The sequence below is a fragment of the Morone saxatilis genome, unplaced genomic scaffold (assembly GCF_004916995.1).
Source record: "Morone saxatilis isolate NCDOM2014 unplaced genomic scaffold, NCSU_SB_2.0 Contig12, whole genome shotgun sequence".
Lineage (NCBI taxonomy): Eukaryota > Metazoa > Chordata > Actinopteri > Moronidae > Morone > Morone saxatilis.
This window is the reverse complement of record NW_023339674.1, coordinates 14,807,617-14,833,283: the sequence shown is the minus strand read 5'-3', so window position 1 is coordinate 14,833,283 and position 25,667 is coordinate 14,807,617. Positions and strand designations below refer to the sequence as shown.

The 25,667-nt window shown below is 42.4% G+C and overlaps 1 protein-coding gene across 5 annotated transcripts in view; it reads left to right on the top strand.

Annotated features, from left to right (window-relative positions):
• cep350 (centrosomal protein 350) overlaps positions 1-25,667 on the top strand; it is a 33,072-nt gene that overhangs the window by 1,003 nt on the left and 6,402 nt on the right. Inside the window, exons 1-35 of one of the 5 annotated variants that reach the window (XM_035654161.1) lie at positions 262-405; positions 1,139-1,246; positions 1,608-1,696; positions 1,907-1,950; positions 2,093-2,201; positions 2,287-2,452; positions 3,705-4,366; positions 4,526-4,639; positions 5,147-5,275; positions 6,810-6,926; positions 8,246-8,988; positions 9,083-9,201; positions 9,936-10,972; positions 11,161-11,302; positions 11,587-11,750; positions 12,300-12,477; positions 14,228-14,418; positions 14,645-14,808; positions 15,254-15,364; positions 15,535-15,675; positions 15,862-15,983; positions 16,147-16,254; positions 16,363-16,574; positions 16,779-16,993; positions 17,253-17,531; positions 17,640-17,789; positions 17,963-18,120; positions 19,541-19,663; positions 21,311-21,561; positions 21,724-21,917; positions 22,271-22,412; positions 22,975-23,135; positions 23,232-23,365; positions 23,461-23,522; positions 23,637-25,540. In XM_035654161.1, the coding sequence (XP_035510054.1) occupies positions 1,621-1,696; positions 1,907-1,950; positions 2,093-2,201; positions 2,287-2,452; positions 3,705-4,366; positions 4,526-4,639; positions 5,147-5,275; positions 6,810-6,926; positions 8,246-8,988; positions 9,083-9,201; positions 9,936-10,972; positions 11,161-11,302; positions 11,587-11,750; positions 12,300-12,477; positions 14,228-14,418; positions 14,645-14,808; positions 15,254-15,364; positions 15,535-15,675; positions 15,862-15,983; positions 16,147-16,254; positions 16,363-16,574; positions 16,779-16,993; positions 17,253-17,531; positions 17,640-17,789; positions 17,963-18,120; positions 19,541-19,663; positions 21,311-21,561; positions 21,724-21,917; positions 22,271-22,412; positions 22,975-23,135; positions 23,232-23,365; positions 23,461-23,522; positions 23,637-25,540 (8,622 nt within the window). In that variant the 5' untranslated portion in view covers positions 262-405; positions 1,139-1,246; positions 1,608-1,620. Of the gene's footprint in view, positions 1-260; positions 406-993; positions 1,247-1,607; positions 1,697-1,906; positions 1,951-2,092; positions 2,202-2,286; positions 2,453-3,704; positions 4,367-4,525; positions 4,640-5,146; positions 5,276-6,809; positions 6,927-8,245; positions 8,989-9,082; positions 9,202-9,935; positions 10,973-11,160; positions 11,303-11,586; positions 11,751-12,299; positions 12,478-14,227; positions 14,419-14,644; positions 14,809-15,253; positions 15,365-15,534; positions 15,676-15,861; positions 15,984-16,146; positions 16,255-16,362; positions 16,575-16,778; positions 16,994-17,252; positions 17,532-17,639; positions 17,790-17,962; positions 18,121-19,540; positions 19,664-21,310; positions 21,562-21,723; positions 21,918-22,270; positions 22,413-22,974; positions 23,136-23,231; positions 23,366-23,460; positions 23,523-23,636; positions 25,541-25,667 lie in introns of those variants that run through there. The other 4 variants (XM_035654159.1, XM_035654162.1, XM_035654158.1 and 1 more) reach the window with 4 other exon arrangements.

The window sequence follows — 25,667 nt, the reverse complement described above, 5'->3', positions numbered from 1 at the left end:
ACACCACTCACTACGGCGGAGTGCGGGTGATAAAAGTTAAAGTCAAAGATGGCAAATTACTTCTTCCTCGCCCAGCGGCCGGGGGTCCTGCTACGAAACCTTTTTGCACAGTAGTGACTAGTGGTCGGGAGCTATATAGCACCAGTCTTAGGGCTCTACATGGGTGTTTTTGTAGTGTAAAGGTCCAGCTATAGGTGACAGCACCGAGCTGTACTGCCGAGCGACGCTGCAGTCGGTGGGCGAAGAAGACATTATGAGCCATCTTGGAGTTTACACGGGTTTTTGCTTTCACGGAAATCACCCGCACTCCACCGGGAAAAGTTTGTTTACACCACTTTAGACTCGCCTCATGTTGTTTTTAGTGGTGCTAAAAGGTCGCGGATGGGCTCACCTTCAATCCTGCGAGTATGTAATTTGAATGTACTTTCGTTAGTGGACTTAATGAGTTATAACTACAGTAAACGGTACTATCTTGGACCAAGCCTGCGTTTGTAGACTCTTGGGTTGTTCGTTTGAAGGAATCAGCTGACACCAACTTACTGTCTTACAAACTTACTTTATATCGATTGTTTGTTACTAACTTTAAATGCTAGCATTAAGTTAGCTTTGTTCGTACAGAGAAGTGCGTTTTGTAAAAATGCTGGCGTGTGCACTTTTTAGTTCAAGTCTCCACTGACCAACTCATCTTGACAGTCATGGTGACAACCTGAAAAAGTTAGTTCTAGGTATAAATTTGCTAACTTTACATACAGTTTAATAGGATATCAGATTAGACACTCTTCTATCTCCTACCATAAGTTTTGGATTCAGTCCCCTTATGATTCAGATAACAGGAAACACACAGACAACTGTCTGTAGTCTGCTCTTGTCAACATAATTTAGTTCACACAGTCTGGCTGCACGGTCATCAGTGTATGACTATATGTTAATGGAGAAATTCTGTTGATGTAGAAGCAGACATTAATTTAGTTTTCTTTCTGTTTGCTCTCTCAGCCTGATGTGATCGCCTCAGGGTGGTGTCACGTGATTGTTATGAGTAAAAGGCATGACATCTGAAGAACTCCTTATGACTCGAGTGTTAAATATGAGTGCAAAACACCCATCACGAACAAAATAACCAAGCTGGACTTGCTCTTAGATCCACGGTAGAATAAACGTATCAAAGTGGCTGCTGTCGTCTCAGAGAGAGTTGGACCTACAGTAGGTTGGACCAGACACATGCACTCCAGCATTACAGGTGTTTGAGGTAAACATCACGTGGCTCACATGTGACCAACTCCAGTTTTGCTTACCTTCCCTCATGGAAATGTTTGAGGAATGTGCTGTTGTAGAACCTGTTTTAAATGGCACGGTGACATTAGTGTGTTGTCAACAAACTGTCATGGTATGCATTTTCCTCCAGTATGTTGTTCCTTGTTTTGGTTTCACTTAACATTTTTGGTTGACATTTTAGCTGCCAGTTTGCTGAGCTGTTACTGCCCTTTTCTCCAGATTGTGTATATGGTATACTTTTTATTTAAGTTTCTTTGTTGATGTAATTTATGTCACTTTTAACTTTGCTCAGTGTTGAGTTTTCATTATTTGCTTGTGTCTAATCTTGGCTGCAGGTGAACGGGAGAGATGAGGAGCAGCAGGAGGACGGAGGTGTCTCTTAAAAGCTCTGCTCAGCAGCTCACAGATCCCAATATTGGCACAGGTGTGTTTAAAAAAAAAAACCCCACCAACAACAAAAGGGGTGCTTGGTAGCTTACCTGGTAGAATTTGCTTCCTATGTAGGCTGAGTCCTTACCACAGCAGCCCAGGGTCGATTTCAACCTGCGGCCCTTTGCTTCATGTTATTATGGATTGTATACACAGCAAGAGTTTCTGTATCATATGTTATAATGAGTTTTATTTTCTTTGTCAGAGCTGACAACTGCATGGAAAAGTTTGGCTCAGTCCAAAGCTGCTGTGAGTACACCTGGAATAGCTCTTAGATAGAATTACATTTGTTTTGTAAAAGTAATGTGTGCTATAATCTAATGATGATGAAGATTACTCCCTTTCATCTTCACAAAACCTAAGGAGACTGACATGTGTCCTGTCTTTGTAGTTACGGCATATAGAAAACCGTCTAGAGGCAGCTCCAGGGACAGGGGTTCTCCTGGAATCTGTCATGGACCCCCCCAAGAAGAAGTCCTCCAGGGCGGTCCGTCGCAGGGGTGAGTTATTTCAAAACGTAAACCTACATTAGTTAAATTCTGCACTTACACTACAACCATTTTAACACCGCTCTTTTAATCACAGATGGACGACAAGCTGATGACAATGGAGGGTCATCAAAGCACAGGGGGCGTAGTCAGCAGAGTCCAGAAAAGAGCAGCTCACGTAGCCCCCTGAGAAATACCACCCAGGACAGCAATGTCCGCAGAAACAACAGCGTTGAGTTCAGGGAACCGCTGGCCTCCTACAGGTATAAATACTGCACTAATACACATTCATGAAACATCCTCAGACACCTTTCACTAGGTACATTGCAGTATTATCGGTCATACTCAGGACTGGATATCTGTGGAAGGTGCTTTCCAAGTACTTAGTAATATTCTCTTTTTCCAAATCGTATGCAAAAATGAACCTAAAACTATACCCAAACATAAATAGCTGTTGTTTTATATGCATACCAAAACAATGTTATGAATATTAATTAGGGATGTCCCGGTCCGAGCTCAATGATCGGTATCGGCGCTGATCAAGTCATCATTTTTTTAACTGACCTGACTCTGCTATATTGAGCTTTATTGACCCAATCTGAAGTTTTGTTTTACGTCAGCTGTCGCACAGCTGTTTTTACTCGCAGAGCTTTAGGAAGGTGGCAACTTTCTCGAGTGTCTGTGTGTGTGAGAGCAGGAGCAACCCCGTCCTTCTAAATAGTGTTGTGAATTCTGTAGAGTGACAACAGAATAAATTAGAGCTTTTTTCCTCCATCGAGGCTAAGATATTTTCATGGTAATTATTGCGACACCTCATTGTTTTAACTTGATACATCAGAGGGAGCTCTTTAACCTAAATAATAGATAGACCCCAATGCTCTCTTCAAGATTTCTATTCAGAGACCATATGTTCTTGACATCTCCTCTGAACAGCTTGTAGCTCAATAGCTCACAGATACTTCAGTAGCTTAAGGCTGCAGTGTTTGCAGTGAGACTGAGATTTAAGATTTGTTTCTAGTGTTGTCACTGAACGTAACAGAATTACTGGATTTCAGACGTGAATATGTTGCACATTTACAGTAAATGATATACATTTCTAATGTTTATGACTAACAATATCAATATTAGAAATGTAATTAATAAAGTGGCTGTATGCTGTTGTTGTTTTTAGTGATGTTTTTACGTTTATGTTTTGCTATTATCGGCAAATATAGACAATAATACACGGTATTCCAATTACCTTCTGATGTTATTATACTTAGAGAGCCACCAGTAATCTTATTCTGTAGTCGGGGTGGGCAGTACAAAATGTAAAAGTTCCACATTTTCACGTTATTATTGTTTAATACATTTTAATAGTTTTAATGTGACGTCTTGAGTGACTATGTCACTTCCTCCTTCCATACCCTTTGACCACACATAAATGTGCTCTTCCGTACACTCAGTGATTGGTAAATTAAGAGTAAATCATCCTAAATCCCCTTCCTGATCCCATGTAATCTGGTGTGTCTTCAGAGAGGCCACCCCTCCACCACATCCCTCCTCTCAGCTGGAGGCCTACAGTCTGCAGTCAGTGCCAGGGTCTGCGTGCCCATCCACTACGCCTCCTTCAGACCCTCTTCTCAGCCAACTGGTCTACCAGAGAGACACCAGGGACAAACAAACAGACAGGGACCTGGACAGCACACACTCCTCGGCTCTGGAGAGCACTGAGGTCCGCTACCTCAATGACCAACCAGCCCTGGTCACCCTGAGGACTACTGGAAACCAGTCACATCTCACAGGTGGACGAGTCCAAGCAAGGGAGGGGGCTAAGGAGGAAAGCACTCCCAAAGCACAATTTGGCATGGATAGCCAAGAGTCAAGCCCGTGTTTAGCTCCAGCCCCAGGCTCCATACGCAGAGGGGAGAGCACTCCCTCCACCAGCCCTGGCTCAGCTTCCCAGCGGCTGGAGAACCTAAGGCGACATCAGCCTGATGATAAGCTGGAGAAGCTTAAAGAGCGTATTCGGAGGCAGAGGCAACATCTGGAGGAGGCGGCAGAGAGGGAGAAGCTGCTGGGTTATCTGGAACAGCCCATTATGGAAGCTGTGGGGAGTAACAATGCTGGTACCAGCAACATGCCCACAGCCAAAATACGGAAAGTAGCAGCTGCACCACCTGCACCTATATACAAAGGTACCATCAGTGTAGGATGTATCTCAAACTTCAACTTTCTCTTTTGTTAAATAAAGACATAATGACGTGAAGTGATGGCTTGTTCCTCAAATACATATTTTAGCCATAAAATAGAAAACGGGTTGCTACAGTTTCCATCTTCAATCCCTTTCTTTTTAGGTTTCAACAGTGCTGAGACAAAGATCCAGACTCCTGATGGGAAAGTTTGGAAGGAGGATGAGTTTCATAACCTCAGCAGAGAAATATACAGAGACCTGTCAAGACAGTTTGCTGGTAAGCATTGGCCACAAACATTTCTTCTCTTTGCTAACATTCCTTATTTCTCACATTTTCTTCTATGGTCAAGATGTCACAGATTTTTTTCAAATTACTGTTTGTTGTTGTGGTAAATGGTGGTTATTTGTGATCTCTGACATGCTTGGGCCCTTGTATGTTTCTGGGCTTTGGTCCAGGTTTTAAGACCCTATGGCATCAAGTATAGAGCGCTCTGTGAAGAACTAATTGCACATGAATGAATGGCATTCTGACCATCATCTGCCAGGAAGACAGTTTACTGTTGGATTTGAGAAAATCAATTTTAATGGGCTGCTTAAATAAATTCTATATTGGGAAACACAGTTGTATTGATCTGTCAGAATCACAAACCAATATTGTTTTTCTTTTCTTTTCCAAATTAAGTGTTGGATAAACAAATATGTCTTTGGTTTCTAACTTTTTCTATTTTTTTATTATTATGTGTCGCATTGTGGCTTATTGTCTGCATGTGTCTTCTGTGTACAGAGAGCACCAGATCCAGGCATCAGCAGCAGAGGGAACAGAGACCAGACAGGTCCAAAGAGAGGAGGCCTACCAAACCAGTCAGGAAGGTCCACAGAGCTGCTCCTTCATCTGACCTAAATGCAAAACCAGGTATAATAATCCTCTTTTATGTGAGAGAGCCAACCCACCCTCTGATCTATTTTTAATTAGTGACAGTAGAAAAGCTAAGCATATGGAACAGCCTGGCAGGATTTTCTGAAGGGTCAGTGCACACCAAGAGCCTCAAATGTTAAACTATGTGTGTGCTTAGAAAGTTTTTCTCAACTGGCTTTGCCACTTTAGTGTCTGTGCCTTTTTAAGTCAGCTGTATTTTCGCTCTATGTTCATTCCCTTGTTTATTTCTGTGCACATTTTGTTATCCTGCACACATGCTCTTACTGATGTCAGTTCAATAATTATTTGGCTGCTATCATTTCTTAGTCTTTCAAGTGTTGACATGTAACCTAAACATGACAAAACAGAATGATCCAAATATGATTTTTTTCATTTGAGTCCAAATTGGTTAATCTCATAAATGCTTCAAACAAACTGCTGAAACCAGTGTTCAGACTACAGTATTGGGTGTATTTTTCCTCTTCGTTTTTCCATACCAGACCTGTGTGTGTGTGTCCCAGTAGTACATGACCCAGAGATATTGCTGGCTTCTGAGGCTGTGTTAAGACTTAAATCCCCAAAGAAATGTCAAGTATGTGTGACATGGAGCATATAAACACCTACATAAAAGAATAATAACCACATGGTGCTGTAACCTGGGCATCGCAGACATCTGACAGCTGAGAAAACTCTCCCCTTCCTCATTCACAAAGATGCTTCCAAATGGCACATGTATAAACATAATTGCTAGCTATCTTCATCTCTGTGTATATGTAGACCTGGACACAAGAAGAGGCACTTGTGATATTAAATAATGATGTCTCTTCGACATATCATACCAATGAATCAGTCACTCTTGTGCCAAAACAGTATACAGTATAGGGCAAAAAAAGATCAACTCTGGAAAGTTAAAATAAAAAAATAAAAAACTATTTCCCCATTCACTCTGTACCTGGTGTGTACTGGTGTTTTGTGTTGTCTCTCAAGTCTGGCTGGTCTCTGTTTCGTGCTGGCACAGAACTATAAATAGCCCTCTGAAATCTGTGGCCAGGTTCAGTTGGCTCATCCGCCCAGTACAAACAGCTGCTTGGGTAGTGGATGTACAACTTCATTACCAGGAACTGCTCTTCGGCAGAAGACAGTCATAGTGAAAAATATGTTAGAGATTATTCCAAGTAAAGAGGCATTGCTGTTTTTGAAATGTTATCTCCCCATGCTCTGAGCACCAAATGAGATTGTTGTACACACGTTGTACTGGGCTGGTGGCGGAAAGCTGTGGGGGAAAAAAAAAATTAATTAGTGTGTTAAATTGCTCGTACTCAAACAATTGTTTTTCTTCACTTCTGTTCTCTAACCTATCTTTGTATTTATGTGAGTCTGCTCCGGTGGTGGCATGTCTACATATAAATGCTAACACATTCAGTTCTGTTCCATGAGATCACTATGAACTATATTGAATTACAATGCTTTTCTCTGGCAGCATCTGAAGTGTTAATTTTCTTTGCATCTCTGCACTTTTCTTTCTCTGCAGTGATAAGTCCTGCATCGTGGCGAGAAGGCCAAAAGCTGGTAAAGATGGTACTGGGTCCAGTTCCCAAGCTGCCCAGGGAGGACAGGCCCCAGACAGCTGATGGACTGAGCAGAACAGGTGGGACCTAGAGACCTACTGTAAACTCTTCTATACATGCCACTACACCCGCGTCTTATATTACTCTGTTAGCCCTTTTCATAATACAAACAGCCTATAACTCAGTCATCTCTGCTGTAACCATTTCTCCAATGGTCTTCTTGCACCTCTAGACATACTGTCATTAACCAATGTGTCAGGGGGTTAAAAGAAAGTGTAAAGGACATAGACAGAAAAGGTGATTAGCAGTCTACTAGACTTTAAAGAGGCACTCAAAATGTATCAGTTAAGCTCAGCTGTCAGTGTCTTCTCTGCTTAATCACCAATGGATGAATAAGGGTTTACTCTTGAATTTCTACCCACCTCCTCCCCTTTCTTTGAGTCCTCATTTTTTAAATCTGTTTTCCAATGTTGCGATTGAACTTTCAATTAAACATAGATTTCTTCACTTGCTGCTATTACCCGTGCCTGAGATTATTCGTGTAATGGGATGATAGATATTTATGATAGAAGATTTGCATTTCTGGGACCCACAGTTAAACAGCAAGACTGACAACAGAGCCAGCCAAAGAATATCAATAAATAAAGAGTCTGTGTCTGCTGCTGTACACACACAGACTGTGTGTGTACAGCAGCAGTCTCTCACTCTGTCTCACAGTTTCTCTGTCTGTGCTAGCTGCATCTGTACTGGGTACCACTGACCGTAAGGAATAGAGATTGACTGGCTGTTCTGGTTGGATTCACAATTAGACATGGCCTGATTTCCAGATGTTGCCCCAGTGCAGTCAGTACATACTCTGGGGAATGGCAGAGTGGGGCAGGGAAGTGCAGTGAGGCTCACTGCAGCCATGCTCTGAAAAAAACACTGTCTGGATTAGATACTGTAAGTCTAGATGGGAATTTTCAATTTGGCCCAGATTAGAGTTGCCATGGCAAGCCTGCCCCACAAGCCTCATTTAGTATGTGTATTTGGTCTGGATTTAGTGCTTTGGCTTTGAAGTTATTTTGAAACTGGTGCAGTCATTTGTTGGTGTAGCATCCAGGCATTTTGAGCTGTGAAAAACCTGTTTATTACAAGTTCTGATCTAAACAGGAAAGCAGTACTACTAGTTAAGAATTTAAAGACTGGTCACACAGTCATACCAATGACTGTATGAATTGTGAAACCAAATTTGAAATTTTATTTTTATTCCTAGCTTCTACCTAAAAGTCTTATCTAATCTTATCTTATCTCGGAGCTATTTAGCAGCATGCCCTATGTTAGTTTGTGTGTACGTTTTTTTCCATTAATAGATTGATTACCAGTTATCAACTAAACATTTTACCTTTCTGTCTACCAGCTTCCCATCGCCGTTCCAGTTCAGACCCGCGCTCAGAGTCAAAACCACGGTCTCAACCTAACGGCACAGAAAGGCCTCATAGTGGATTCCGAGGGCACTCCAAAAGCCTCTCTACAAATACATCTACCCCTTCACCTGCAGATCGTGAAAGGGCCCCAGTGGGTATAAGCGCGGATCTGTTGTCAGCAGACATCCAAGGGATACTCGATGACCTTCAGCTGGAGTGCAAAGCAGCTGAGAAGGAGGAGAGGGCTCGTCAAAGGTCCCGGGGTGGGAGAAGTGGTAGGAGAGGGAGAGGAGGATCAGGGTCGCAAACAAGGACTCCAGTCTCTGCTTGGGGAACTACTGTGGCAACGGGTAGCTCCTCAAGAGGCTGCCGCAGTGCCAGCCCCAGTACACGCCGACCAGAGACTGCTAACATAGCTGACACAGGACACAAAAAGCGACACTATGATGCCGATTCTGTTCGCCAGTACATTTCTAAGCAACAAGAAGAGAGAAAGAGGCGTCAAGCAGAAGAGAAGAGGGCACTGAGGGAGGAGGCAGAGAGAAGAAACCAGAGATTGCAGGAGCTCTACAGGAAGCAAAAAGAAGTGGCTAAGACAGTGGCCCTTCCCAGTGAGGCACCTGTGGCCCCTGTGCAAAAGCGACTACAGGAGACCTACAATAAGCTGCTACTGGAGGAGGCCCAACTGGGCGACGAGGCCACACAGATGCAACCTGCTGCTCCTTCCAGTCAAATGGTATTGTACATTTGCACAAAACATAGTTTCCTTATTTATATGTGAAAGCTGTAGAAATAATACATTTCGTGTGTTAACATGTGTTCTGCCACAGAGACCGATGTACCAGCCCTCAGGAGAGTCGGACAAAGAAAACAAAAGACTAGAAGCACCACAGAGCCCCTCGAGCAGTGATAGATCTTTGAATGACCAGCCACCTCCTCCATTATCCAGGTACACATATGCACAGACATAAACCACCAGAATAACAAACCCCATATACTCAGATTTATTGACATAGATAAACAACTAACAACTCAGTACACATAATCTGGTTTCTCCTGGGTGATAAATTCTAGCGAATCACCTGACTGCACAAAACAGAGAGACTGTTTGTTCCCAGATGGTCGGTTTTTATTCCCCAGAAGCCTTATTGCTCTGCATTTTAGTACACGATTAAAGAAAAATACTTTTACAGTCACTGATCCTAGTTTAGATACATGAAAAAACATCTCAGATAATTGACTGGAAATAAAGATGTGTGTGTATTATGATAGTATATTATATGTTTATTTGTGAAACATATAATAATAATAATAATAATAATCTTAATTAATAATCTTTCTCTGTGTTATGAGTGTTATTCTGATTTATCGTTTCCATCCAGTTACAGTGTATGCTCTACATGTACCATTGACAGTTACGTGTGAAGCTGGTGAATGCATTTATTCAAAAACTGTAGCTGTAAAAAACATTATGTTGCAATACATAAATGTGGTTTTGCATCTTGTCTGCGGTTATTTAATGTATTCAAAATGAAAGTTGTTCTTTCATTTGCTTTCTTCAGTAGCATGAATGATGAATACACCTACCTACATGTAGTTTGATCATTGTTTTAAAGCAAGCTGTATATCTGTTTTTCCCTCTCCTTTTAACTTCTCCATGCTTTATTTGCTCTCTCTTTGCAGGAATGATTTGGATGTTGGAGTTGCCTCTTTGCTTCAGCCTGACCGTCTGAGCCCAGCTGTTCGACCTATGACTGGTCCCAGCAGCAGTGCACTCGCCCCTTTTGGTGACCATCTCCTCTCTCGGCTTCTCAGGCTGGAAACTGCAGTGGCAGCTAGTGACGTCCAGCACACCCAGCGGCCAGTCACAGTACCTACTAACAGGTCCAAGATGTCCCGCATTGAGGCCCTCAAGGCCACAGCCGCATCCCTATCCAACCGCATAGAAAGTGAGGCACGGAAGCTTGCTGGGGAGGGGATCAACTATGGTACAGCAACTTCAATGGACGTGGATACTATTTTGGCACCTAGACCCTCTCAAGCAAATCCTGACGATGGACGCTGGGCAGAAACAGCTGCCACAGAAAATAATGACATGCCATTCCAGAGGATCCATAGGATTTTGACTAGCACAGGTCATAGTTCATACAATGGCACATCTCTTCCAGGAGCAGGCAATCTGCATGCCCTCAGGGGACAGAAAGAAACGAAGGGTACACACACCACTTTGACTAATCCACAAACACCCCCTGCTGATTTAACAGGCACTATTCTCAACAGTTACACACATGAAAGGAGGAAGCTAGTCAATGGCTTGGAAAAGGTAGAGAGAATAGATAAAATGGCACAAAGGAGAGGATTTGGATTAACGGAGGATAAGAATCAGACAGATCTCCATGACTCAAGTGCCAGTTCCATCAGTGAGGGTCCTCTTCTGAGTGAAGGAAGTTTTTCTGAGGATGAGGCAAGCCCTCCTCACCCCTCCAGCAATCGTGTAACTAGAGCAGCAGACTGCCTGGAGGCAGTAGACTACTGTGCTGGTCAAAGAAGGGATTACCACCGTTTGTCAGAGTTCCAGAGGGAGGCAGTGAGGTGCTCGGCCCTCAGCTCACCCTTTGCACAGCATGATGGCAGCAAAGCAGCCTGGGAGGAGCTGAACAGAGGAAGCCCTCTAAGTGTTATCAACATTTTCACTAAGAACCTTCATGGCCATGTTAGAGGTTAGTTCACATATGAGTACCTTTCCACTAAGGAAAATATGTCAGAGTCAGGTTTTGAACACAAATTTTAGTATTTGTTTGTTTGTTGTTTGTCATTTTAAACTGTAGTAGTTAAACAACGTAGACTGTCTACGGCAAGTTCCTAAATATTCATCCTCTGTCTGTTCTGTCTCCAACTTATCCTACAGTGAGTGAGAGGAACTCTCCCCCTGCCCATTCTTTGCACTCTGAAAGTGGCCCCGTAGACGCAGCAGTCTATGAAGATGACTTTGTTTCATCCCATAGCAGCGGAGCCAGTGGACAGTTAAAGAGAGCTTCCAATTCACGCAGGTAAGAGAAATAAAGTGAACATTAGTTTTTAAAGTGACCACTGGATGGCGTCCATGTCACACAAATGGAAAGCTCACACAGCCCTTTCAGATGGCAACTTCCTTCTGTTTGCAGGCCTAGAATGAGGAGTAACTGATGAAACTTCCAGATAGATTAACCCTGCTGTTTAGTCCACATTCATAAGACTTAAGGTTTTCTGCTTTTGATTTTTTTGTGTAGTCAAATTCAAAATTGTATTTAAAAGTGATTTGATGATATTTCTTTTTTTCTCCCCTGTTTGTCAGCGTGAACAATCATTTTGAGGAGCTCATGAGGAGGTCTCCTTATGAGAAAAGCATAGGAGGTGTCAATTCACACCAGTCATCCTTTCACTCATCTATTCACTCACCGCATCTTTCCTCTGGTTCACCATCTGGCTCCTCACCCAAGCACTCTGCCAGAAAAAGAGGTGAGAACTAAAATTTTACATCATTTCCTGAACTTTCAAGATATTCTTTGTTTTCCCATATGGTTAGGGCTGGGTATCTTTCTTGCATGACTTCGATACTGGTTCCTGAACTTTATTGGATACCAATTTTATAAATTTAATTTCAGCATTATACATTATGGTACAATTATTTACTTCAAAAGAAGAAGCTGTTCCAAGACCTGGGAGCAGTTGGCAAAACTGTTTTTACTCTGTGCACTTTACTCTGGATAACTGGACTAAAATGATTAAATAAAACTGAAGATCTGTATAGTATGGGACTATATATAAATTACTAATGTCTAGGGAACATTATTAACAAACAGTATGGCACAATAGGAGAGGAGGCTATGCCGCAGTTTTCATCCCAGTGAACGGTTAGTTAAACTGACTCACCAACAAGCAGATACAAATTAGCTGCACTGGCTAGCTAACAAACAGTGTTTCTCATGCTCGCCTACGATGTGTAATGTTAACACTCCATTGTTATTGAATGGCAAGATATAATTTAACTACTCAATTTCTCTACAGGCACAGCATCAGACCAGAGTGATGCCACTCTGGTGGAAGAGCAGAGGAGCTCCTGCTCACCTCCCTCAGTGGCATTATCATCTGAGTCCAGGAAAAGGGGCTCAGACAAAAGCTCTGCCCACAGCCAGGCCACAAGTGTCCACTCTAATGACACTTCAGGAGAAACTTGTCACCAAAGGTAATACTCTTCTCTATTGGTTTAGTGGAGTGGTGTAAAAGTAAAAAAACCAAAAAACCTTCCAACTGTAAGGTTTCACTGTGATTGTTTTCAGCATCTCTCAGATATCAAATTGAAGAGACTGCTGTGTTATCAGAGCGTTGGATCAATGGTGCATGGTGTTCCCACAAGTTTAAGTTACCCATTAATCCAGTTGTCTCTGGTATTTCCTTCCTTCCTGGTTTTCAGTAACCTAAAGTGCAGCAGTGCTTTGTGTAAGTGGTGGTGCTGTTGGCTTACATAGAGATATTTTCTTATGCTGTATACAGATATAGTAGGTTAGAGATGTTTCTTTTAGGGTCACAGACTGTATTTCTTTCTTTATTTCCCGGTGCTTATTTGATTTATAAATTGGAACTTTTGTTGTGACTGTATACAGATAAAGTAATTAGCTATAATTAAAGTAATATTAAAATTAGCCCGTGAAGCCACACCATTTCCTTCCATAAGTATTTCCAAACTAAACTAAAATGGAATTTAAATATCGATGTGCTCTGGGATGAATGGGATCTTTTCAGCAGTGGGTTGTTTCGGTTGTTACTGTTACAACCACTCAGAAACTTCCACTTGGTATATACTATAATTACCCAAAGGTTAATTTATCTGGGCATGACCAATTACTAAACTACACGTACACAACCCTAGTTCAGGCTGCCAGTCTAAACAGTCTTGTGGCTTGCTGTTCGGTTGAAGGCCTGAGGGTTTAAGCAGCCGTGTTGTGCCCAGCAACAGGAGGCAGCTGCAGTTCAACCCAAGACAGAAAACACTGGTTGTTTTGTTTTGGGGGCCTGCAGGGTGGTTGGTCGGGTCAGCCAGTTTTACCACAGCTTTGGCCTGCTGCCAAAGGAAAGGAGAGAGTTCTTTTTCTTTTAATCTCAGTGCCCAGTAGTGACATTTGAGCCTTCTGATGGTACTCTAAAGCCCAGGTAGCAGATTCCTGCCACTCTGTGGAGCCTGTGTGTCTTGCATGATCAAGGTAAAACATTCAGACTGGATTGTGTCTTCCATAGCCCCTTTTACAAAGTAGGTTGTGGTGACTTTGTTTCTGTGACACTTATGAACACTGTCTCAAAAATAGTTTCTTTTATAGACAGTGCATAGAGGTCTCTGTTTGGCAAACTGCATTCATATCTGTTTCTGTTCATATTACAACTGACTAAGCAAAATCATGGTAATATTGTTGTATTATGATATATTTATTGAATCTGATCGTTGTCATGGGATAAAAAAGGTGCCACTGTCTACTATCCTTAATGGGAATGTAGAGTGTATCTTGATATCTTTAGACATTGCCCTTGGCCTCTGATCATCTCTGAGCAGTACAATAAAGCCATTCATAGTCTGGGCCTCTCACAGCCGGGTTATGCTGCCTCAGTCAGTTCTAGGGTTTGCAGGAGCAGGGGCCCCCTCTTTTTTTTTTTTTATCATTTGGTCAACCTACTTCTCTTTCAAAATAGTCAACCCACTCTGTAAAACTTGTAACATGCCACTTTCCTGTGTACAATTTAAAAGTCTAATTTAGAATTGGTTTTAAAAAACAATTAAAAAAAATGTGTTATACTAAATGTCTTAATATATGGTTTAACATCTTTAAAAAGTGATACCTTTGCACCAAGGCAACCTGAATGCTACAAATGTATGCACTTTAGAGGAGATGTTTAATTACTTACATTTTTTTCTTCTTTCTTTTTCTTTCTAAATATGTTTCTAGTTTGGGAATTGACAGTAAGAAGTCTTCAGCAGTCAGGACCAAACGGGCCTCTCCTTCTGGCTCTCTAGACCCTGGTTCTCCTCCAGGAGCAGACTCTCCCAGTGAGCCATTGAGAAGTGGCTCTCTTGCGGCAATTAACCCAAGCACAGGCACCACAGCTCGCAATGGTAGAGCAGACACCAAGACCACAGGTAAATAAATCTCATTTTAATAGAATAAACAACATGAAGCATAAGTCACAACTGCAAAGATAACGACAGAACAGATGTAACTATGTTGAAAAGTTGTAAACTTTACTGTGTACTTTTGTACTCTTTACATGTGAATTGTGTTATTTTCAAGGGTCCACACTTCACCAACAGCCCTATTTATTAATCCCTCTCTCTCTCGCCCTACCCCCTCCCTCCTTTCTCCCAGGTGAGCTACAGTATTCCCCTGCTGTCTTGCAGCAGCGCATGGCAGCAGAGCTCCAGTACTTAGAGTCCATTGAAGAGTCAGTCCGACAGCTGGGGGATGTGGAGAGGCTGATGGGTGTGTCCATGGCTCAGCAAGAGAGCGCGTCATTGGCCCAGATGCTCAAGGTGAAGAATGATTTTTGTCGCTGCGAGTAACAAAAATGTGTAGATAAGGACTATGAAGGAGCTCTGTGTCTAGCTGTGTCTAACACGCTTTCATAGCAGGAGTTTATGTATTATGCCATATTCTGATGCCACGCAGTGATGAATTCACATTTTGTACATAGCTTAATATTTTGATGATCGTCAGACAGCATATACTCTGTGTACTTTTATGTATAAATATGGTGAACATCTGTACTTGACATAATGTTTCTTACAAATGTGAATTACGCAATAGTATTTCCCAATAATTGTATTTATCCAGAACTTAAATTATTATTGATGCTGCAGAGCATTTACATGATAAATAAGAGCTTTTTGGGCTCCATAAATTTCAGTGACTTACTACCTCACTAATGTCTGTATTGATACACTGTATTGACCTGCTCTCTGATCTTTGACCCTGCAGGTCAAGCAGCAGCGCCATGAGCGTGACCTCTACGAGCTGAAGATCAAGGCTGAAAGGGAAGCCCTGGAGGCACAGCTACAGATGGAGGAAAACAGGCAGAGAGTGGCCAGGGTACGACACATGCACACATATACACACAGTTCATCAGTTTACTCTCACCAATGCTATATATGTGCATTTGTAGATGATAGATTTAGCGTTTGCTTCCCCGCCTTTTGAATTCCAAGGTATGAGTGCTTTTATTTTTCTAAGCTTATGATGTCCATGCTTAATTTTTCCAGGCTCATATTGAACTGCAGGAAAGCTTGGCTGGAACTCAAAAAGAGACTTTGGAGGGGCTCCAGGAAGCAACTACAAAGATGATGAGTCAACAGGCTGAGGCAGCACGGTACACAGCCGACACTGCCCGACACATCAAGGAGGTTAGTAATCACTGCCTTCAACTCTGCCTGGAAAACGTCCCGTGTCTTCATTTTGTAACAAAAGCTGATTGACTGTTGAGTTTCAGTAAAGATATAACAATAAATGCAGAGGAGGAAAGCGAAACATCCAGTGTAAGAGTCATCAAATCAATCATTTGATCTGTATATTGTGTTCTTGTCTGTCAGATGACTGAACTGGCTCGGTCACAAATAGCAGGAGCTTTGGTTGTCCCCCCCGTTGCCACCAATTCCTCCATGTTGGACAAGCGGGAAGAACAGGAGCAACAGGAAAAAATAGACTCTGACAGGTAAACTAAAAACACTTGCATACTGCATTTCATTGTGAATAAATTTACAAATCTCTAAACCCTTCTTAAAGGCTTCTTTGTAGATATGTATATGTGTGTGTGTATATATCACCATTCACCACTGCTCTAAATGTTTATGCTTCTTCTGCATACTCTCTTACAGCTTCCAGAGTGAGTTGTCAAGCAGAAGGATCAGGATAGAGGAACCCCTGTCTTCGCTGAACAGCCTTAGTCACTCTGACTCTCTATCATTCAGAAGACCCAACCTCAGGTACCAGTCATAGCTCTCATGTAGCACTACTTTCACTGTTTTCCATTACATTTGGGGAAAAGAGAATTCTAAAGAGACACTATATCTGTCCTTTGTCCACTTCCTCAGTGGAGTAGACTCTAATAGCCACCACAGCCCATCGCATGTCTCCTCGGACCTCAGAGAACGGACGAAAAAAGAAGCAGTCGAGGGGAAATGGAGGAAGGGAGGACAGAGGACGGAGAAGGAAGCCGTCAGCAGCTCCATCGAAGACGAAGTTCTTACAGCAGCAAATGGCTCCCTCTGCAGTGACAGCTTCCCTTCTGTAGTGGATGAGAAAGGTATTGTATGGCAAGCGCTTAGTTTTTTAACATGCTGTCACATAAGTGTCACCACAACTGTTAGAGAAAATGTGGAAACCTTATTGCCATCATTTAATCTGTACTAGAGCTAAAACTGTGTGTACATACAGGGCTACACAATAAAGTAGATACGGTTAAAGATTTGCAGTGTACACTGAGTGTCTCTTATTTTTGTCCCTCTAGGGGACAGTACTTCAGTGGCAACAGAGTACTCTCTTAAATTTGATGAGTCCATGACAGAGGATGAGATAGAAGAGCGCTCCTTCCGCTCTCTGCTGCCGTCTGAAGCGCACCGTCGTGGAACTAAGGAGAAGAAGTCCCGCCACCATGAGGAATCAGAGGACGATGGATCCAATTACAACACAACATTGGTTTCAGGGGCACACAATATCTTAAAGGTGAGAAGGCAGTGTTTGCCAGCACATAATGGAAGGATGGACCACTGATGCTATGATTTGTTCCCTAAAAAGAGTGACTACTTTATTTTTTTGCCTGGATGTTCCATGTTCCAGCATGTAGTTTGTGTCCCTCTTTACTTGTTTCTTGTTTTCCTTTGATCCCACTTTCAATCTCCTTTCCTTTTTAACTCGTCTCTTCCTGTGGATCTTTACTGTCACCCCAGTCTAACTCAATTTTTTCACCTTTGTTCTCCTGCAGTCTCAGGATGCAAACATGGCCTTTTCTGGTGGACAGGACAGCTTTTCCCAGTTCACCATGGACATGGTGCGTCAGTACATGAAAGATGAAGAGGTAAGACTGCAGCATCAGAGCTCTCTGCTGCGTCTTCGCCAAAAAGCTCTCAAAGAGAAGACCAGAACTGAGCTGGCCTGGCTAGAGCACCAGAAGAAGAGGCTGAGGGACAAGGGAGAGGATGACAAAATGCCACCTATTAGGAAGAAGCAGAGGGGGCTTCTGTTGAAACTACAGCAGGAGCAGGTACATGTCGGTGGAAACATAATGACATGAAGTAACACTTAACTCTGGGCTATACTGTAATCCTAATTACTAATTATTATTATTAACTTTCTCCCTCACTGTTTCCAGGCTGAGATCAAGCGACTTCAAGAGGCCAACAAAGCAGCCAGGAAGGAAAGGCAACTGTTGTTGAAGCAGCAGGAGGAGATAGAGCGGATGAGAAACTCAACACTGAGACTGAAGGAGCGTCTCAAGAGTGCTGGGGGTGAAGCACCACCTGTAAGTAGTGCAACAGTCACTAATCACACCCTATACGGAGGAACAGACAGTTTTAAGCAGTTTCATTTCAGTACTATTTGTTCTACAGAAGTAGAATCTTAACAGTGTCAAAGGAATATACTTGGCTTTACTAATAACTGGCCTGTGTGCATGTCCATTCACCCATCCTCCAGGAGACTCCTGTGTCAGAAACCCCTGTGTCTGAGGCAGCCTCCTCCAACATGAGACATGAGGATATCCGCAGCCCCTCCCCCTCGCTCTCCATCTCTGGAAGTGAGACGAGCAGTATCATGCAGAAGCTCAAGAAGATGCGCTCTCACATGGACGAGAAGTAAAGACTTTCATTTATTTTTTAATGTATTTATCTGGTTCTTTCCGCTCCCTGATCAGGTTTTCAGTTTGTTTGTTTTTTCTTACTCATTTTTTGCTGCATTTTGGCCCCTTATCACAATCTGAGTCCTTAATGTCTTGATAAAGACTTTGGAAATGCATAAAAGTCAAAAATGTTATAATTCAATACTTCTGGTCTTTACCTGAACTAGCAACTAACCTAATTAAAACTAATCAGTGCTTGCCATCTTTCTTTTGCTGTCTAAAATACTGGATGTGTGAGTGTGTGGATGTGAAGATAAGCATGCTCCATGTTATTCTCCCTCTGAACTAGACAAGTATCCTCTGCGACAGTATCCCTCTTAACTTCATTTTTATACAAACTATAACTAGACATTGTAGGAGAATCCGTAGTAAGAGAACATCAGACAATATTAAACTGTCCTAAATATAAATATAAATAACAGTATGTAATCTTAATACTGCAACTTTCAATTACAGAGGCATAATTATTTTCTACATAAGACAAACTGTAGGTTGTGTATTCTATCATTTATAGTACACCCACTTCCTTGTGTGTTGACTACTAACTACATGTGCTTGGAGTTACTGTAGGTCCTCCAAGGTTTTAGACTTGGCTAAGAGCTTTGGTCAGATGATTGTAGAGCCTCCCATGACCGGGTAGCTCCAACAAGTGGGTTAATTGTTCTGGGTTTTAGGATTTATAACTTGGTTATAAATCACAGGCCAATCTTCTATGGTAGCCCTTCAACAATTTCTACAGTAGTTCTAGATTTGTTTAAATTTATACAAGCAGCACAGTTTTGAATTGTTTGTGTTCCTATTTATTTTAATACATTATGTAGTTCAAAATCAGTTGTTTACATATTTGTGTCTGATCATACATTTATTGGCTTGTTTGCCATGACTATCAGTTGTCTCTTCCCTTCTCTCTGCTGTCACTGCTGTTAATCATAGCCAAAGCAAATGAATACTACATATTTAGCTTCACATACTAACACACTAATAAAGGTGTTATAGCTTCATCTAAGGCTGTAACTGTTACCTGGCACTGTAATTTGTTTAAGAACTATTGAATCTTGAGTCCCCCCCCCCCCCCCCCACACACACACACACACATACGCTCGTTTAAATGTTTGTTTTTCTAAAACATTTTTTAAAGTATCCATTTTCTAACCAACACCTGATAGACTGACACATTGGGTGCAATAAAACCACATTTGCTCATATCGCTCTTCTCTCTCCCTTTCTCTCTACGTGTCGTTTCCCTCTGTGTTTTAATGTGTTCCCCCCTCTTACATTTTGTGTGTGTGTGTGTGTGTGTGTGTGTGTGTTTTGTATGTTTCCATACCCATGTTTGTGTGACTCTTTTGACTTTGTTGCGTGCTTGTGTGTTGTAGACACTGTTCTCCTGTCCACTACTTCTTCTCTGTGTTCACGGCCCACCACTGGGCCTCCCTCAGTGTCTGTCTTCCCAACCTCCACCCTAAATTCCAGCTCTTTATCTACAACCAGTTGGTCAGGTACTGTACAGTGCTCTCTACCTCTTCCCCAGCACCTCCACCTAGCCCTGCCTCACCCCACCCCACCCCACCCCATGGAACATGCTTGTGTTCATCCACTGGCACTGGGCCCTTGTAGGGGTGGGATGGTGAATGATGAGTGATTGGATGTGTTGGGGTTTTGGATTTTTTTGTCTATTTTGAATTTCCAGGATGGAATATGTGGGGGGAGGAGTTTGATTGAAAGCTCAGGGAGTGCCCAAGGAAAGCTGCCTCGTTGAAATAAGCTAACCTATTGACAACTTCACTTTTAATATAATTACATTTTAATGCCACTGAATATACTGCTACTTGTGTGTGCATTAAAGCCCACTGGTTGTGGAGGAATTTTAAACAGAAAAGTGCTTACATTGAAAATATGAGAGATGTGATAAATTCATTTTTGTGAAAGTTAAAGGTTATGTTTATTTTAATAGGCGCCTTCCTTGTTGGGAATCGGAATATCAGACTCAGTGCTGTGATTTCTGTGGTGTTTGATTTGTGACTTTTCCCCTTGTTCTTTCTTGCCTCCTGAATGAACGACACAGTGCATCCCTCTTCAGTGTCTCTAATATTGTTGCTTCTGGCTGGTCAGCTCCTGCCCAGTCATCCATATAAAATGTTTTGAGATTAAACCGCACTATTACATGGAAGTAAAATACTTGCAGAGAACAGACCAGAGATAGAGTGGTCTATCTCTTCAATGAGACCAGTAAATCTTAACTAGCCCTCTTTATTAGGTAACTGTTGCATAGGATGGGATAATAAGTACAGATGGCCATTGGCTATAATAGGGTTTGGGAAGGCACTAAAAGAACCCACCAGCCTGGGTCTTCGGTATCTTGCCTGTCATCAGTATACATTAGGTCAAGAGAAAGGCCTCTAAATTAGATCAAGGCTAAATAATACTGCACTGTAATGGCACCCAAAGCTGTGGGAGACCACATTACACAACAGCTATACCTGACTTTATAAGCATCTGCAGAGATATGTATATATAAGAGGCCCAGTGTAAGTTTAGATTTAAGAATTAAAGATTGTGTTGGCTTTGCAAGACAACAGAAGCCTTGTGTTTGTGTCTCGTTAGCCTCATTGGTCAGGGGAGTACGGGTATTTGAGGTGTGTGTGTGACTGCACCCAATCAGTGTTCAACCCCTGGGTTTCAGTCTGATGCATGAATCTGACATCTTCACTGTTATTTTCCTGCTCCTCTTTTCTCCTGACTGACATGTCATCACTTTATGTTTGTCTATTCGATGGGTGCTCGTACACTTTTTTTATTTGGATGATTATTCCGGGGAAAGAAATAAGTAAAGCATGTACTGGGTACGTATGTGTGTATGTTTGCTTCTCTGAGTGTTGGACAGAGGCTTGAGGTGAGTTTGCAGTGATAACTGGATGTCCAGGTGATGTGGGTCTACTTGCTTCTGCTATGTCATTCCTGATGCTAAATGTCTTTGTCCTACTTCTTTTCTTTCTCCAATCATCTTCTTCCTGTATCTTCCCTCATTTCTTTACCTTTCTTGCCCCCATCTTCTCCAATCTCCCTTTTCAATCTCTCCTCTTTTCTCTGCTTCCTGATCTCTTTTTATTCTCTTCTCTCTTCATTCTTAACACCCCCTTCCCCAGGTTCCTGACGAAGCGGGAGCAGCAGCTAATGCAAAGACGTTACCATGCCGAGGAGCTGCTGCAGTGGAAACAGCGGCTGGACCAAGAGGAAGCAGAGGTCCGTAGGATGGAAAAGGAGGCCCTGGCTGTATGGGATAGACAAACACCTCAGGACAAGGACGTGGCAGAGAGTCAGAAAAAGGAGATCTCTGACATCAGCCCCAGCCCCAGTCACCATCTGAGCTCAGAGCCAAGAACTGACAGTGAAAAAGGTGAAGCAACAGGATCCTTGGGGGTTTTTGCCAAGTTTAAAGTCAAAAGCAAAATGAAACCAAAGTGGAATGTAGGAAATAAATCACAGTTTGGGAATAAGGTCGATCAATGTGGATGAAAATAAAGATGACTTCATGTTTATCTGTTTTACATGTTTTCAGAGTATGTGAGTGAGGGCGACTCAGCAACACCCGAGTCCAGTATACACACAGAGGGACTGGGGTCCCAGCAACCAGGAAGCCCATCCTCAGTACAACCTGCATCAATCCCTGAAACACCTTTGACCTCTGTCCAGAGTAGCCCTGCGAATTACACCCAGGACTTCTCTTCAGCTTCCCAGTCACCAAGTCACCAAGTACGCTTAAATGTGGTTTTCTTTCTTTGTTGTATTTCACGTTTAGTCCCATCTCTTTAGTTAATTTTGAGCATAGATAGTGCTAGTCGAATACTGACCTAAAGTTTGTTGTCATGAACAGGTTTCAGTCAACTTCATTCAAAAAAATTCTCTATTGAAGCTGTTGGGTTATTTGTAATTAAACTTTATATTGTGCCGGACGTGAAAGGGGGTAACTACACCATTGTTAGTTTACTGTACATGTAAAATATTAATACAGATATACCTCTATGAGTCCATATGACTGTGTTGTTATGTCCTCAAGTAATATTCATTTCTCTTCCCCTCCTCCTCCTTCTGTTCACTCTCTCCAGTCTCCATTTAAAGGCAGCCACAGCCCTGCTGCCTCTCCTTCAGACGGAAGCAGCAAAACCAAGATGCAGCTTCGCTCTTCCTCCTGGACCGCCAACCTGGCCCACGCTCAGCCAACTGACTCCCCAATGGCTATGCAGACTGGTGAGTTACCCAATGACTCAACACACAGACACTGAATATTTAACATTTTTGGACTGTATAGTGTAATAGTTCTTGATAGTTCTCAGAGAAGATATAAGGGGGAAGGCAGAGATAGTGGACATAATGCAGCTATATTGCTGGCACTGTGTAGTCAGGCATAATGTGATGCTGCCAGGAATACATTATGCAAGCACTTCCCTGATACCTAACCTGCTTAGCTGTGTGATAGGAGGAGAGAACACTTTGCATTGCACTTAGTTATCGCACAAGCAAAGACAGTTTTGCTGGCTTAGTATTGTAGCTGAATGCGTTTTATTCAGTTTGGGGCCACTGTTTAAACCTTTTAATCTTTCTAATGCCGTTTGTTCATTGCGTACAATCCAAAGCAACATGCACAAAATTTAACACTTTAACACATTCTTGGTAAAGAAAATGTACACTAATCTCCAAAGAATTGGGTTTGAGTTCAAGTGGGCACAAAGTTGGATTACTCTTTGCTAATCAGAGGTCTGGCACTGGTTTCACATTCTAACTGTGATTTATCATCTAAATTTGCCTTCAGAACCCATTTCAGACCAGAGTGACATAGAGAGCCGTATCAAGGCCCTGAAGGAAGAACTCAGAAAACGAAAGTTTATGGCCTACCAGCTGAAGAAAGAGCAGAAGAAGAGGCACAAGGAGCGTCTGAAGGCACAAGAGGCCAGTCTACTGAAGCAGCTGGAGGTAAATGTGGATGAGTGAGTGTGTGTGTATTTATCCATGTACCGTTAAAGCAGATTTCTTCATATCTTAACTGTTATTCATCTGTTTTTCTGTCAGAGCTATGATAACTTCATTGAGAAAACTAAAGCAGAACTGAACAAGGGGCCAGACTCAACACCTGATACAAAGTCCCCGATCAAAGATTCCACCTCAGTTGCGGAGCAGTCCAGTATTAAACTACCTACTCACAGGTATCAAAAATGTCACACTCTTGTGCCAACATATTTACTGTAATATAAGTTAGAAAAGATTAGTGTTTAATTAAAATCAAATCCCTCTTTTTCAGGTCTGAAACCAGCAAAATCTCTGACTCTGAAAGGATGCGAACTGATGCTTCATTAGACCACAGTGAGTAATGTACTCATCATAACCATTACATATATTTCTTGCTGTATTTATTTTAACGAATGTGTTGTGACATAGATGTTCCAATAATAATGTAACCCTTTCCTATTATGACAGATGCCCTTCCTCAACCTGATCATAGTAGATCTACCTCAGTGCCTGAAGAACTGTCTGATGAAGATCCACCAACAGTCACTCCAACCCCAGTGTATGGCAGCCCAGAGTGTCAGACCTCAGGACCGAGGAGCCACCTGTCCACAGAGGGGCTTATAAGACCTTCCTCTAAGGAAGACCAGGCACAGATTATTGAGTCTGGGGATGAGAACATTGAGTCTTATCAAAGATCTTACGTTCAGGAAGAGCTGGAGGTCGAAGTAAGCTCCAAATCTGAGGATCAACATTCTCAATATCTTCTCAAATTAGAAGAAGAAGACAGACTTGACTCCCAGGAGAAGCTGCCTACATCTAAACATGTTTCCTCTTCCATGAGTGAGGAACATCGATATTCTCCATCTGTTAGCCTGGAACAAGATAAACAAATAAAGACGAGGGAAACATCTGAAGCAGAGCAAGCTGTAAAATCTAATGCCTCTAATGGGTTACTTCCAGTTGCAGTGGACCTCAAACCCTCACCACATCCAAGCTACATCTCCTCATTTAGTGACCATTCCTACTCCCCTGACTCGGTTGCCTTCTCTTCTAAGAAGGAGGCACCCATAAAGGATGTGGAGGTCTCTTCTCCCATAGTGGAGGGTTATAATGATGACTTCGAGTCATCAGTATATTCTTCACCCAGGGAGGAGCATCATAGTTTCAAGCCTGCCTCTCAAATCTCAGTTTCGCCTACTGACATCAAGGCCTCGAGAAAGGACTCCTCTCCCCCTCTCTATGACAGCCAAGATGAGGAGGTAGAGGAAGAAATAGCTGAAGAACTGAGTCACCATTCAGGGATTAGTGGAGCTAGCCACCAATCTGGACGACTGCTAGATCTTCATAACCAAACAGAAGACTCCAAACATGACAGCAAGGACATTATTTCCAGCCACTCACCACCCATCTCTCCTATGCAGACCCCGCTCTCTCCTGTCATAGATGAAATGTCAACTTTTAACATTGGAGATCGGGTTCTTGTTGGTGGCGTTCAGCCTGGCACTCTGAGATTCAAAGGTCCTACCAGCTTTGCCAATGGTTTCTGGGCTGGTGTAGAGTTGGATAAGTCTGAGGGGAGCAACAACGGCACTTATGATGGGGTGGTGTACTTTAATTGTGATGAGAGCCACGGTATCTTTGCTCCCCCAGACAAGATCACACACCTGCCAGACAAGTTTGAGATCTACACCGACACCACAGAGGATGAGGACTCATTCTTTGATGATCTCTCAGATAAAGGTGGGGATAAACGTAAAACAGATGAAGACAAATCCCAAAAAGAAGGAAATCTGAAGAGTGAAAATGAACAAACAACTCATAAGGTCTATGGGTCTGGAGATAAAAAGGTTACAGATGAGTCTGTTCACAAGGCTGAATCCAATCTCAATTCACATAATTACAACGAATCCAAGCATCCCATCTCCAATGGCAACTCTAGAGACATCATTTTGGATTTTGAAGATGCACCAACCACCCTCCTCATCTCCGACATAGACAAGATCTGCCTGGGGAAGCAGAGTCAGAAGGAGATTACTACCATTGAAGAGAGAGAAGACGTGGACTCACAACACCAGTTTACTCCTGCAGATCTCACAGATATCGGGGACGATAAGGGACAGCAGAAAGACAAAGACATACTGGACACATTTGCAGACAAGCTCCTAAACAACTTTATGAAAGACACTGTGAAGCAGTTTTCTGAAATTAAAAAGGCTAAAGAGCAGAAGATAGAAGCTGCCAACCAGATGAATGGAGACCTGTTTGGTGAAAATGAAGAATGGTTCTCTTCAGTGGATCAAAAAGATGGTCTCCCCTTCTTCCTGCCTGCAGAAAAAGAGGAGCTGTCTTCTCCAGAGCTGTGTAACCGACCGGTGAGTGTGTATTTCTGATTCTTTAGTAACCTGTTAATAATAACGGTATTTTATATCTATGTATTTTATATCAAAGACATGAGTAGATTTATCACTATAAGTGAACAAAAACAGCAAAATGTACTGT